The sequence below is a fragment of the Stegostoma tigrinum genome, chromosome 6 (genome assembly GCF_030684315.1).
Source record: "Stegostoma tigrinum isolate sSteTig4 chromosome 6, sSteTig4.hap1, whole genome shotgun sequence".
NCBI lineage: Eukaryota > Metazoa > Chordata > Chondrichthyes > Orectolobiformes > Stegostomatidae > Stegostoma > Stegostoma tigrinum.
In genome coordinates this window covers 76,117,509-76,131,785 of record NC_081359.1, presented here as the reverse complement: position 1 = coordinate 76,131,785, position 14,277 = coordinate 76,117,509, and the positions used below count along the sequence as shown (strand labels likewise).

General features: G+C 43.3%; 1 protein-coding gene across 4 annotated transcripts in view; it reads right to left on the bottom strand.

Moving 5' to 3' along the window:
• LOC125453094 (anoctamin-7-like) overlaps positions 1 to 14,277 on the bottom strand; it is a 78,622-nt gene that overhangs the window by 51,051 nt on the left and 13,294 nt on the right. For 2 of the 4 annotated variants that reach the window (XM_048532191.2, XM_048532193.2), the window contains exons 4-7: positions 12,520 to 12,574; positions 12,240 to 12,296; positions 5,231 to 5,392; positions 2,657 to 2,849 (exon numbers count right to left, since the gene is read on the bottom strand). In XM_048532191.2, coding sequence (XP_048388148.1) covers positions 2,657 to 2,849; positions 5,231 to 5,392; positions 12,240 to 12,296; positions 12,520 to 12,574 — 467 coding nt within the window. The remainder of the gene's footprint in view (positions 1 to 2,656; positions 2,850 to 5,230; positions 5,393 to 12,239; positions 12,297 to 12,519; positions 12,575 to 14,277) is intronic. The other 2 variants (XM_048532192.2, XM_048532194.2) reach the window with 2 other exon arrangements.

Here is a 14,277-nt window from a genome sequence, read left to right as displayed (position 1 = left end):
ATAATCTATGTCACGACTCGTAAAGACAAGTATCCCATATGCCTTTATCTATGCTGCCACCTTCAGGGATTTGTGGGCAAGCACTCCTATATCTCTCTGTTCCTCTGAGCTTTCTAGCAAATTATAGAATCCCATCAGTGTGGAAACAGGCCATTCGGCCCAACAAGATAACTTTGACCCTGTAAAGAGCATCCCACCCAGACCATTCCCCCACCCTATCCCTGTAACCCTGCATTTTCCAAGGATTATGCACCTAAACTACACATCCGTGGTCACTGTGGGCAATTTAGCATAACCAATCCACCTAACCTGCACATCTTTGGACTGTGGAGGAAACTGGAGCACCTGGTGGAAACCCACACACTGACACATGAAGAATGTGCAAACTCCACACAGGCAGTCGCCCGAGGGTGGAATCAAACCCAGGACCCTGGCACTGCAAGGCAGCAGTGCTAACCAATAAATCATTGTGTCACCCAAGGTGCTCTGCCATTTACTGAGTACTCCTTTGTCTTGTTTCATTTCCAAAGTGTGTCACCTTTCACTGATCAATCTGCCACTGACCTGCCCATCTGGCTAATCTGTTTATATGCCCCTGTAAGCTAACTGTAAGGTCACTGTTGTTCACTGTCAACCACCTGACCTGTCAGATGTACTGTATGGCTTTGCATTTCTGAAAGAGCCCTGATTGGAATTTCCTCTCAGAAATGTGAATCTTGTTCATCAAGTAAAAAGGAGCAGAGTGGCAATCTGAGTGTGACAGCCACTCCACAGAAAATCCAGTCCTATGAATCAGGTACTGGAACTTGGGAGTGTCTGCCATTATTTCAAGATAATAAGCACCTCTTAAATTGATCAGTTATGTTGTAGGTTAAGGATTTGAGCACGGGGTGTGATTTATCTGGATGTGAGTCTTCATAAAAAACAGTTAGGGAAACAGATAGAGACTTTAGTTCGATTATTGTTTTACGATCCTTCTATCTGTTTATATATATAGGGTAGACTTTTATAGGAGTTGGAGCAAAGAGAGCTATAATCGATTTGTTGGTAGCATGGGATAAGAAGCCTATCTTGATGCTGCGAGCATCTCGCCGGATATATTATGCATTTGTCATGTGGAATGACGAATTTCTCATTAGCAATAGCGGTGAGGTGCCAACTAAGGAGGATTACAACTTGTCAAATGCCTTATTAATGACACAATTCACCTCATTAATATTCAGCTTCACATCTCATCAAAGGAGCTAGCCATCAAGAATTCTTGCCATGGCATCAGGTGAGTTTAGTTTATCACTAGCTCTGAACTCCTCCACGTTGGATAGTGGGCACCAGCACCTCAGGCCACTCTGCATGGGAACTGGCCACAGATTTTGGCATCTGACAAATGACAGCCTCAAACAACCCTCATGGCACATCTGCAGTCCAATTACAGGATGCTTCTTTGCTTCAATGCTGCCCCTCATGCTGCACTGATAACTGTCAATGTAATGCTGCAGTGAGGTCACTGTGCTTTCAGGGATATGTACCCAGCTCATGTTCCGGACCAGGCTGCATCTTTGGGCTCATTGCTTGCTGTCATTATGCTCACTCAGTCTGAGCCTACCTGGGTGATCACAGCCTCCCTGCCTTTCCTTGTCTTGCTCTGCTGTTTAGCAGAGATACAAAGCCTGGAAGCTTATCATGGTTGTCAGCAGTCCTCAGCAAAAGGAAAGAAACCACACTCAAAAGGTCCAAGCACAGTTAACCAAGGAGCATCCAAAACAAGAAAAACGGCTTTGGGCAGTGCTTAGGGTGATCAGAGTCAGGGCCCTCTCCTCATAAGGGGAAGGAGTTGAAGACAAACAGCCCACCACCTGACTTGACTCTTTCGGGCCTCTTGTGGGCTGTTTTCCTTATGGAATGAGAGAGGTGCATGTATTGACAAAGACGAAAGTCATTAACTCAGCTATTACTGTTGGTGCAGATGGGGAACATGTCCCGAGCAAGGGTTTAGGCATCACAGAGGGTTTGTGATGCCAGGGTGAGGGTGATTGTGTGCAGATGAGAAACTGTCACTGTTTTTTTGACATCTTTTACTCTGAAATTATTAATAAATCTGCCTCTTTACCCATCACCATGTCTAAAATAGCCTGATTCCTCGTTGGATCCACAACATATGATAATAGAAAACTGTCCCAGATATACGCTATGAAATCTTCCTTGTGGCTACCTCTATGAATCTGACTATTACGATCTATATGAAAGTGACCCATGATTAATAAACTGCTTTTTGTCATGTGTACTCATTTTGTCCTGATTTTTTTTTCTGTTCTACCATACAGCTATTATTAGAGGATGCTATAGACTATAGACAAATGTTGTCTTCCTCTTGTAACTGATTCTTTCGTCTCTTTCATAGAAGAAACAGATATACCACTGCCAGTTCTGACAAAGCAGCATCAATCAATAACATTTATTGCAAGCACCAGCTCAGGCACAAGCAGCACATACATGTTGGGGTTACTAGATGGTCCTTAGGGATTTGGCATTGGGACGGGTCACCATTGAGTTGGGTAGTATGAGCTTCGGGCACAAATTAAAGCTCCACTAACGCTACCTGTGTTTTTGACCATTATCACAAATTGCTGTTAGAAAATGAACATGTGAATTGCGTTACCTGCGATAAAGGCCAAACATGAAAACAACCAAACCAATGGACGCAGGTAAAATTAACTGTAGTAAAAGGAGTTCCATCACAGCAAAATAAAATGCAACTTTTTCTCCAAAGTAGTTTCTAATCTTCCACAATGGCTGCAATCTGTAGGTTCTAGCCCATAGATTAAGGAGATCGTTCCAACTGTTGTGTAGATCTGCAGAAAGTTGACAAGACTTATTACATTTAATACATATTTGCAATGTAAATGTAAATCAAGTATTACAAGCTGCGAAACAAAAACCATTTTGATTCCTTTACTGCCAATTAAATGAGCCCATGAATACAGATTGTGGAAAGGTTTCTGTTAAGGAGGAAAGATACAATTATGTATGATAATAATAGGCATTGCGACTTGAAGTTACACTCTAGTATTATTTTTGTTTCTAGATTTGGTTCTAGATGAGCGTGCTGATTTTTGGGGCTTCATTCTGCAATAGGCACTATGCCAACTAATTTATTATTCAAATATAGAGAGTGTCAGAGCTGTCATGGCTGTATGGTCACAAGATTTCCAATATGTTCTCCTCTAACAAGAGTTATGGGATTGCAATCACAAGGTTCCTCAGAATAACTGAAGAGGTAGGAGATGAAAGTAAAGCCCTGATGTTTACGTGATTATATGTTCAGAGCAAGAAAACAGCAGAAGTGACAGATTACTGGAGAGTAAACTAGTGGACAGGGGATAAAACCCATGGTTTTTGGGAAAGATTGCAGGATGGATATTGTATTAAAAGTGTCTGGCAGCACTGGGGTCAGCAGACAGATTGCAGGCGCTTTACAGGTAGAGCTTGCTTGGTGAAGATAAAACAGCCCTGCTCCAGCTGACTCAAGTAGTGCTATAAATGAACATGCTGTGCAAGAAAGACACAATTTTTGTGGGAACTTTTCATACTGTATTCATCAGAAAAATTAAGAAGAATACAAAGATGAACAACATCTTCATAATGTCTGCGGAGACAGTGCTAATTGTTGGCTAGTAGATTCTGATTTGTAAAGGCCATGCAGCATGTATCAGTTAAATGATGACTGACATTTAACTGCCAAGCTTTGTTTAAATTTAAAACAAGTAGATTGACTCTGATTGGTCAAGGCACAGCCCTGAGGAATGAACCAGAGAAGGAATGCCTATTTTATTGAGTTGCAACAAGTGCAGCATGTGTATTTTTCTTTTGTTTGCAAAGAAGAGGGATCTGTGTTTTAATGGATGTAGCTTCCAGCACATGCAAATGTGCCACATTATGAGCCAGACTGACAATTTTGATCCAGTTGTCTGCATAATTCCTAGTATACTCACAATTATTTAGTAAATGTAACAAAATCATTGAATCTCATCAAACATTGGACATTGTTGTTTAGAATTTTGCAAGCAGTCTCACAGTCGGTTTCAACTCAGCTTCAATACAATGCAACTTTTCTTAAAGCAATACTCACGTTTTCAGTACTGAATGACTAAATGCGCTAATATTAATGATCCAGTCCTTTTTGCATCCTTTTGCCTGCTGGGTTTTCTGAGGCTAGGGAACCCTGGCCATCCAGTGTGAACAAAATCTTAACCACTGTTCAGATGAAGGCATACAACCTCCTTAAAAGGTTTCAACAACTGACCAATCCTGATTATTGGTGGGCCTCATGCTCCTCATTCCATGTCCACTTAAACTGGAACTTGACGTGTTAGAGGCGAGTTGGAGTTCTACTTCAGACCTTAAATGTTTTAACCTCCCAGCTAATATAAACCTACATACTTGGGATTTGAAACGACCCCACGGGGGTCAGTGTTACACAACGAGGCAAAAACTGATTTCTACTTTTTCAGACAGAGGATAGCATGTGGTTCTGTGGTCGCATCATATTTAGTAACCAGTGAGAACATTTGAAATAGACAGATTTGCATATTCCAGTAAATTGGAGGCAGCTTAAACTTAAAGCAAGTTTCTTGTATTTGAACTGAAGACACATTCAAACTCAAGACATCCAAAATCAATCAGTGAAGTTCTGTAGATATGCGTCACTTCTGTGTTTACTGTGACTGATGTGCAAAATATGAGCGAAGCCAGATACTGAATCTTATAACAGAAACAAAAGCGCTGGAGAAACTCAGCTGGTCTGGCAGCATCTGTAGAGACATAAACAGAGTTAACGTTCTGAATCTAGTGATCCTTGTTCAGAATTTTGTAATGGTTAACAAAGATTAAAGTTGCCGATATGGAGCCTTACACCTAATATTAACTGATAACTTGTATTTGTATAGTACCTTTAACAAAATGGACCACCCAACTAAAGTGCTTCACAGAAGTGTTCATGGGTAAAATTTGCCACTGAGCCAAATAAGCAGGTTTACAGACAGCTGGCCAAATTTGTGTTCAAAGAAGTAGATTTTAACGAGTGTCTTAAAAAACAAGGGAGAGATAGGGAAGGAAAAATAGTAGATAAGGCATAAACCAGAATCCTGCATCTACTATTTATTTCAATATCTGATCTCATATCTAATCTCGCCAATATTTATCTGTAATTAGTCACATTGGTCATTAGGCTTACTCTGCTTACTACAATTTCTCAGTGTTTTCTCTTCACGTATGGATTTGGGTCCTTCATGCAGTGTATAGGCTGATGTAAATACTTTCTTCACTAACAAGATCGGTAAAGTGGGAACACTTTCTTTTGCTCCATCTTCTTCCTCTCCACCTTCTTTCTCATAATCTATTTGTCGGAAAATAACAATGTGCTTTAATAAAAACAAAATGTAAATGAGAAACATTCTCTAAGTAATGAATACTAAGTTCAATATTATTCAAAAATTATAAGAGATACGAGGCACAGAGGTTGGCTAGCCTGCCTCTGAGCCAGAAGCTCTGGATTTAAGCCCCGTTCTAGGATTTTGGTGGCTGTGGAAGGCAGGTTCACACATAATGTATCACACACGTTGAGTTTCAACTGCAAATTCTTCCAATGTACACCACTGGCAGGTGGTAAAAGTGGTAAGGATTTTTGGTCATCCCAGATAACAGTATGTTTCTGTCTTAGGCTCCCTCTTAATTACTGCCTTATCCTCTTTCTACAATATTTGATGTACAAGCTGCTTATGGTTGTGACCCTTTCCAAACCTGCTCTTTCTCTGATCCTGGCTTTCCCTTCTGAATTTCTGCTTTCAGCCATCCAAGAACTGTCAGTTTCCCAGCAACAGTGATACCCAGAAGAAGGACAAGGAAACCATACCATTGGTGATGAAGCATTGTCACTCGCTCTGGCACTCACAGCCACAAGCTCCAACACTGACACTGTGTGCTCATTTGATAATAGCAAAGAATTGGCGTTTGCATGTGCATTCTATCTGTACTAGACATGATTGGACATCAGTAAGATGGAGGAAAAAGGGCAATTCTGGCGCCATATCACTGGAGAGTGATATCAAAGACCAGTTCTTCTGTAGAAGACTCAGTTGAGGACTTCAAAGATCAAGCATATAGGAGAATGATGATGAACTTGAAGAAAGAGTCTTGACTTAAGTAACCACTAATGAAAACAAAATGTTGTGGATGGTAGAAATCTGAAATAAGAAACAAAAATTACTCAAGTAACTCAGCAGACAGGGCAATATCTGTGGAGAAAGAAATAGAGTTAATGTTTCCATCTCAAAAGAAGAGTCACAGGACTTTAAACATCAACTCTGTTTTCTCTCCACAGATGCTGTCAGACTTGCTGATCTTCCCCAGCAATTTCTGTTTTGTTTTTATTTTACCAATGTCTGCCTTTTTTATGTACCTGTGAATTTCCTTTAAATCTGTTTTTATATTTCTTGACCATCGTTATTTCTTCGTACCACCGATCCTCATTCAACATCCTGACTTTCTGTGTAAAGGTATTTTCTCACTATTGTCTTTACCTTCTCATTTATTATCAAAGCCATACCACTTCCTTTTCAATGTATCTAACTCTTCTAGAAGCTATACTGTGGAATATTTAGTTGACCGCTTTTGTCACTTTACACCTACATGTCCGTTATAGCTACAAGGTCAAACACATCAATCTCTATCTGCGATAACAAGGCGCAGAGCTGGATGAACACAGTAGGCCAAGCAGCATCAGAGGAGCAGGAAGGCTGATGTTTTGGGTCGAGAGTCTTCTTCAGAAATGGGGGAGGGCAAGGGGATTCTGAAATAAATAGGGAGAAGGGGAAGCAGATAGAAGATGGATAGAGGAGAAGATAGGTGAAGAGGAGACAGAAAGTCAAAGAGGCAGGATTGGAGACAGTAAAGGTGAATATAGGTGGGGAGTAGGGAGGGGATAGGTCGGTACAGGGAGGACAGGCAGGTCAAGGAGGCGGGATGAGGTTAGTGGGCAGGAGATGGGGGTGGGACCTGAGGTGGGAGGAGGGGATAGGTGGGAGGAAGGACAGGTTAGGGAGGTAGGGACAAGCTGGGCTGGTTTTGGGAAGCGGTAGGGGGAGGGGAGATTTTGAAGCTTGTGAAGTCCACATTGATACCATTGGGCTTCAGGGTTCCCAAGCAGAATATGAGGTGCAGTCTTCAGATGGTATCATTGTGGCACCGCAGGGGGCTCAGGATGGACCTATCGTCCAAGGGATGGGGGGGGGGGGGGCGGTGAGTCGAAATTGTTCGCGACTGGAAGTTGTAGTTCTTTGTTGCGAACCGAGCATAGGTGTTCCGCAAAACGTCCCCAAACCTCCACTTGGTTTCCCCGATGTAGAGGAGGCCATAACGGAAACAGCGGATACAGTATACCACATTAGCAGATGTGTAGGTGAACATCTGTTTGATGTGGAAGGTTTTCTTAGGGCCTGGGATGGGGGTGAGGGAGGTGTAGGGGCAGGTGTAGCACTTGCTGTGGTTGCAGAGAAAAGTTCTGGGGACGGTGGAGCTGGAGGGGAGTGTAGAGCTGACAAGGGAGTCGCGGAGAGAGTGGTCCCTCCGGAAAGCAGATAAGGGTCGGGTGGGGGGGGAATATCTTTGGTGGTGAGGTCAGATTGCAGATGGTGGAAGTGTCGGAGGATGATGTGTTGGATCCGGAGGTTGGTGGGGTGGTACATGAGGACGAGGGGGATTCTGTTTTGGTTGTTATTGCGGGGGCAGGGTGTGAGGGATGAGTTGCAGGAAATGCAAGAGACACGGTCCAGGGCGTTTTTGACCACTGTGGATGGGAAGTTGCCCTACAGAGTCTTCAACATCCCCCCAGGCCTCCTCCTTTCTGAGGACGAACGGTCAGTCCTCAGTAAAGGACTCACCTTTGTCCCCCTACACCCACACATCAACAAATACAATTCATGTTTGGGCGCTGAACAGTATTTCTGCTGCCTCTGCTCCGCGCTTATTCCTTTAATTGTAAGCCTAACCCCTACCTCTACTGACCCCTTCTCCCGCCTCCAACACACATCCTCCTCCTGGGCACCACCCCAAGGCCTCCTACCCTTCCTCGACTGCTTCATCTCAAACTGCCGTTGAAACATCAATCACCTCAAACTCTCCACCCCTCTCACGTACTCCAACCTCTTCCCCACAGAACATGCAGCCCTCCGCTCCCTCCACTCCAACCTTAACCACAACATAAAACCCATGGACAAGGGAGGCGCAGTTGTGGTATGGCGCACAGACCTCTACATCGGCGAAGCCAGACACCAACTCTCTGACACCTCCTCCTACCGCCCCCTTGATCACGATCCCACCCCTGACCACCAAACCATCATCTCCCAGGCCATCCACAACCTCATCACCTCAGGTGACCTCCCACCCACAGCCTCCAACGTCATAGTTCCCCAAGCCCGCACCGCCCACTTCTATCTCCTTCGCAATATCCACAAAATTGACTGACCTGGTCGACCCATTGTCTCTGCCTGCTCCTGCCCCACCGAACTCATCTCCACCTGTCTTGACTCCATGTTCTCCCCCTTGGTCCAGGAACTGCCCACCTACATCCGTGACACCATCCACGCCCTCCATCTCCTCCAAAGCTTCTGATTCCTTGGTGCCCAACATCTCATCTTTACCATGGACTTCCAGTCCCTGTACACTTGCATTGCCCATGCAGACGGCCTAAAGGCCTGCCTCTACCTTCTGTCCAGCAGGCCCGACCAGTCCCCCTCCACTGACACCCTCATCTGCTTATCCGAACTCGTCCTCACCCTCAACAACTTATTTTTCAATTCCTCCCACTTCTTCCAGAGGATAGGGGGTGGGCGTGGGTACACACATGGGCCCAAGCTATGCCTGCATTTTTTGTAGGATATGTAGAACAATTTATCTTCCAAAGCAACACTGGCCCTATCTCCCACTCTTCCTCCGTTACATTGATGACTGTTTCAGCACCGCCTTGTGCTCCCATGAGGAGCTCGAACAGCTCATCCACTTCACCAACACTTTCCACCCCAACTTTAAGTTCACCTGGACCATCTTTGATACCTCTCTCTCCTTCCTAGACCTCTCTGTCTCCATCTCTGGCATCCACCTGGAAACCGATATCTATTTCGAGCCTACCGACTCTCAAGCTACCTAACATGTCTAGATGTGAGTTTGCTCACTGAGCTGGAAGGCTAGTTTTCAGACGCTTCGTTACCATTCTAGGTAACATCATCAGTGAGCCTCCAATGAAGCGCTGGTGTTATGTCCCACTTTCTATTTATCTGTTTAAGTTTCCTTGGGTTGGTGATGTCATCTCCTGCATTGGTGATGTCATTTCCTGTTCTTTTTCTCAGAGGATGGTAGATTGGCTCCAAATCAATGTGTTTGTTGATGGAGTTCTGGTTGGAATGCCGTGCTTCTAGGAATTCTCGTGCGCGTCTCTGTTTGGCTTGTCCTAGGATGGATGTGTTGTCCCAATCAAAGTGGTGTCCTTTCTCATCTGTATGTAAGGATACTAGTGATAGTGGGTTATGTCTTTTTGTGGCTAGTTGATGTTCATGTATCCTGGTGGCTAGCTTTCTGCCTGTTTGTCCAATGTTGTGTTTGTCACAGTTCTTGCAAGGTATTTTGTAGATGACGTTCGTTTTGCTTGTTGTCTGTATAGGGTCTTTTAAGTTCATTAGCTGCTGTTTTAGTGTGTTGGTGGGTTTGTGGGCTACCCTGATGCCACGAGGTCCGAGTAGTCTGGCAGTCATTTTGGAAATGTCTTTGATGTAGGCAAGAGTGGTTATGGTTTCTGGGCCCAGAAAAGGTTTCTGATGAAGAGTCTCGGCCCGAAACGTCAGCTTTTGAGCTCCTAAGATGCTGCTTGGCCTGCTGCGTTCATCCAGCTCCACACTTTGTTATCTCTGTTATCAGACTGACCTACTTTTGTAGCCCCAGTATTAATACGGCTGGATTAGATCATTTTTCCTCGATGGTAAGCCCCACAAAGTTAATCATGATGATTGAGTGAAGGACGTGCCATTAAATGTCAAAGGGCAATGGTTAGATTCTCCTTTGTTGGAGATGGTCATTGTCTGGCACCTATATAGTGCGAATACTATTATTATATATCAACCCAAGCCTAGATGTTGTCCAGGTCTTGCTACATATGGACACAGTTAGAATTGGAGAAGTCATGAATTGTGCTGAATATCGTGCAATCATCCATGAACGTCTTTATATCTGACCTTATGATGAAGGAAGATCATCTATGAAGATGGCTGGGAGTTCCCTGAGGAAATTCTGAGGAAATGTTCTCAGGGTACGATGAATAGCCTCCAACAATCTACATCTATCTTCCTCATGCTCGATATGACTTTGGCATGCGAAGATGTCTCCCCTAATCCCAAATGACTTCAGCTTTATGGAGTTGGGGGGGGGGGTGGTGTGGGGGAAGTTTGATGCCAGGGTTGATATCACTGTATGTAATACTATCCATTACTTTGCCGACAGTTGACAGTAGACTGATAGAGTGGTAATTGGTCAGATTAAACTTTCTGCATTTTGTAGACGGAACATGCCCGGGTAACTTGTACTTTTTTGGGGTAGATACCAATGTTGTACCTGTACTGGAATAGGTTGACTAGAGGTACAGCTAGTTCTAGGTCATAATCAGTATTACAGCTGGGAGTTTGTCTGGGCCAGTGCATCCGGTGTGCTCAGCCATTTCTAATACCATAAGGAGTGAAATGAACTGGCTGATAACTGGATTTTGGAGTGGTGCCCACCATGCCCTCATCTACATCAACAGAGCAGAGGTTGAGAGAGCTGAGAGCATCAAGTTCCTAGGAGTGACGATAATCAACAACCTGTCCTGGAATTCCCACATAGATGCAATGGTCAAGAAGACACAACAATGCCTCTTCTTCCTCAGCCGGCTTAGGAAATCTGCCATGTCTGTAAAGACACTCACCATACCTGTTACAGATGCACCACAGAAAGCATACTATCTGGGCGCATAATGGCTTGATACAGCAACTGCTCTGCCCAGGACTATAAGAAACTAGAAAAGTTGGTGTGCACAGCCCATACTATCAGAGAATCCTCCATCCGTAGACTCCATTTACACCTCTCATTGCCACAGAAAGGCTGCCAGCCCCATCAAAGATGCCTCCCACCCCAGTAATACTCTCCTACAACCTCTTCAGTCAGGCAGAAGATACAGAAGCTTGAACACATGCACCAACAGGTCCAAGAACAGCTTCTTCCCTGCTGTAATCAGACTGATGGACTCTCGAACTTCTAATAATGTTGATCTTGCTTTGCACACGTTCTGTGCAGTGTAACCTGCATGTCTCACTCTGTCCAAGTTCTTTTCACCCTATTATCTGTTTGTCCTTGCTTACAAGAATCTGCCTGTACCGCTTGCAAACAAAGTTTCTCACTGCACACGTGACAATAAATCAAATCACAGGAACAGACTGAGATGGGATCAATCACTTGGCTGAAGATGGATGCAAATGCTTCATTGTTGTCTTTTGCACTGATGTAATGACTACCCTCCTTCTTTGATAATGGGAATGTCTACTGTGCCCCTTCTCCTGTTGGTTGCTTACTTTTTCACCACCAATTCACAACTGGATACGACAGGACTGCAGAGCTTAGATCTGATCCACTGCATTGGATCTATTAGCTCAAATTGTACCATCTTGTCTGCTGCTTATACGCATGTAATCCTGTATTTTAGCTTCATAAGGTTAGCACCACCCTTCTCCTATACCCTTCATTGAGCCAGAGTTGCTACCCAGCTTGTTTGTGGGGGGGGAGGGATGTGCAAGCCATGAGGTACAGATTGTGGTGGTATCACCACTCGCTGCAACTGATGAATGTCCAGTTTGGAGCTGTCAAATTAGTCTGAACCTAATCATTTAGCACGGTAATACTGTCACCCAAGTCAATACAAGGTATCCTCAGGATGAAATTACGATTTTGTCTCCATGAGGACTGTGCAATGGTCACTATTATAAATACTCCCATGGACAGATGTATCCGCAGTCGACAAATTGTTGAGGTTGAAGGGTTTTTCCTTGTAATGGTGCTCTCACCACCTGCCAGAGGCTCCATGAGAGGACTGCGTCCTTCAAATAAAACAAAGAAAGTTAGTTTAACACGTTGGGGTGGTACATTTCTAACTTGTCAGAATGACGTACCTTTCTCTTTAGAACTTTGCAAAAGTAAATGCATTTCTGTTCCTTGATTAGGTTCTCCTGAAATTATTAACAACAAGTATAAGGATATGATAACAGGTGCAGCAACCAGGAAAGGGAAAGCTCATTGAACATAAAATTTTGAAACATCATTCAAGCATTGCAAAGCATCAAAACAGTGATAACCTCTAGAACACAAATTGTAATAATACACATATAAGGCAAAAAAATACTTCCAGAACAGAAATACTGAAGCTGCAAATTGATGATTCTCTCAAGTTACCTTTCTCGTCTTGTTCATCAGTGAGTGTTTGGATATGATTCAGAATGTGATGAACCTAAAACAAACAAGAATGTGATTTAGAGATAGTAGGAACTGCAGATGCTGGAGAATCTGAGATAACAGGGTGTAGAGCTGGATGAACACAACAGGCCAAGCAGCATCAGAGGAGCAGGAGCAGGGCCTGCAGTGTTCATCCAGCTCTACACTTTGTTATCTCAGAATATGACTTAATTACTTTTCATAAAGAATGTTTTCATCAGTGTATAAGTCATCTCAGTGTTTTTGTTATACCTGTCTTTTATGGAGATATGGAACTATTAGATTGCAGAACGCTAATGGTGACAATACTACTATATATCTTCCTTCATGCTTCAATTAAAGTATAGTAATGAGTAAGAGATTCAAGCTAAATCTATGACTGAAGTTCTATGTTGTAGTATTCCCTTATCTAAAGAGATTAATTGAGTAATTCACACAATGCCTCCAAAGATAGAATACATAAGTACTTAGTGAAAAGAAAGCAAATCTGATTTCATAGTATGTGAACATATCCAGAAAACATTTTGCCTAAATTTATTTATTTCACCCAGTACAACGTTATGACATACCCAAGGATGATGATGATGGTACCTGAGACAATGTCTGTAAGATATGATTGAACTAGAATGATTGTCAGGTTATTGCTTTGACTGGTCTGTGGGAGAGCTCCCTCAATTGTGGTACAAGCTCCCAAATGTTAATGAGAGAATTCTGCATCATCAACAGAGTACTGTGCTAAAGTCAAACAGATCTAAGCACAGAAAAAGGCCTTTCGGATTGTTGTGACACCACCAGTCAAAAACAAGTGCCTGACTATTCTAATCACATTTTCCAATTCCAGATTCCCAACATTGTTTTTCCTCAGGTCTCCTCTAAACATTCTGCCCCTTACATTAAATCCATGCCTGTTGGTCATTGATCAAGGAGACAAGCTTCTTCTTGTCTACCCTATCCATGCTCCATCAATTTTATACAACTCAGTCATGTCCCCACTCAACCTCCTCCGCTTTAAGGAAAATAGCCCCAGTCTGTCTAATCTCTCTCCAGCTGAACATCTCTGAAACTCTCCAGCCCAGGCAACATACTGGTAAATCTCCTTGCACTCTCTCCAGTGACTATTACATCCCTCCTATTATGTGGATCCCACACTGCACAATTCTCTAGCTGACGCCGAACTAACGTCTTACACAGTTCTAGCATAAACTCCCCGTTCTTAAACTACATGCCCTGACTTATAAAGGTCAGAATGCCACAGTCTTCTTAGCCACATTATTCACCTTCCCTGAAACATAATGGGATTGGTGGATATGCATACCAAGTCCCTCTGATCCTCGGGGCTTCCCAGAGTCTTACCACTTACCATGTATTCCCTTGCCTACCCATGTTCATTTATCCATATTGAATTCTATTTGCCACTGATCAGCCCCCCTGAGTAGCCCATCTATATTCTCTTGTAGTCTAAAGCTATTCTCCTCAATATTTGCCACTCCTTCAATTCTTGTATTGTCTGTGAACTTACTGATCACCCTCTTACATTCAACTGTAAATTATTTACATAACAGCAAAGGCCCCAATACTGACCCCTGTGAGCCCTCATTAGTCACAGACTTCCACTCGGAAAAATACCCTTCAACCGTCACTCTTTGTTTCCTGTCACTCAGCCAATTGTTGATCCAATTTGCCAAATTTCCATAAATTCCATTGGCTCTTACCTTTGCT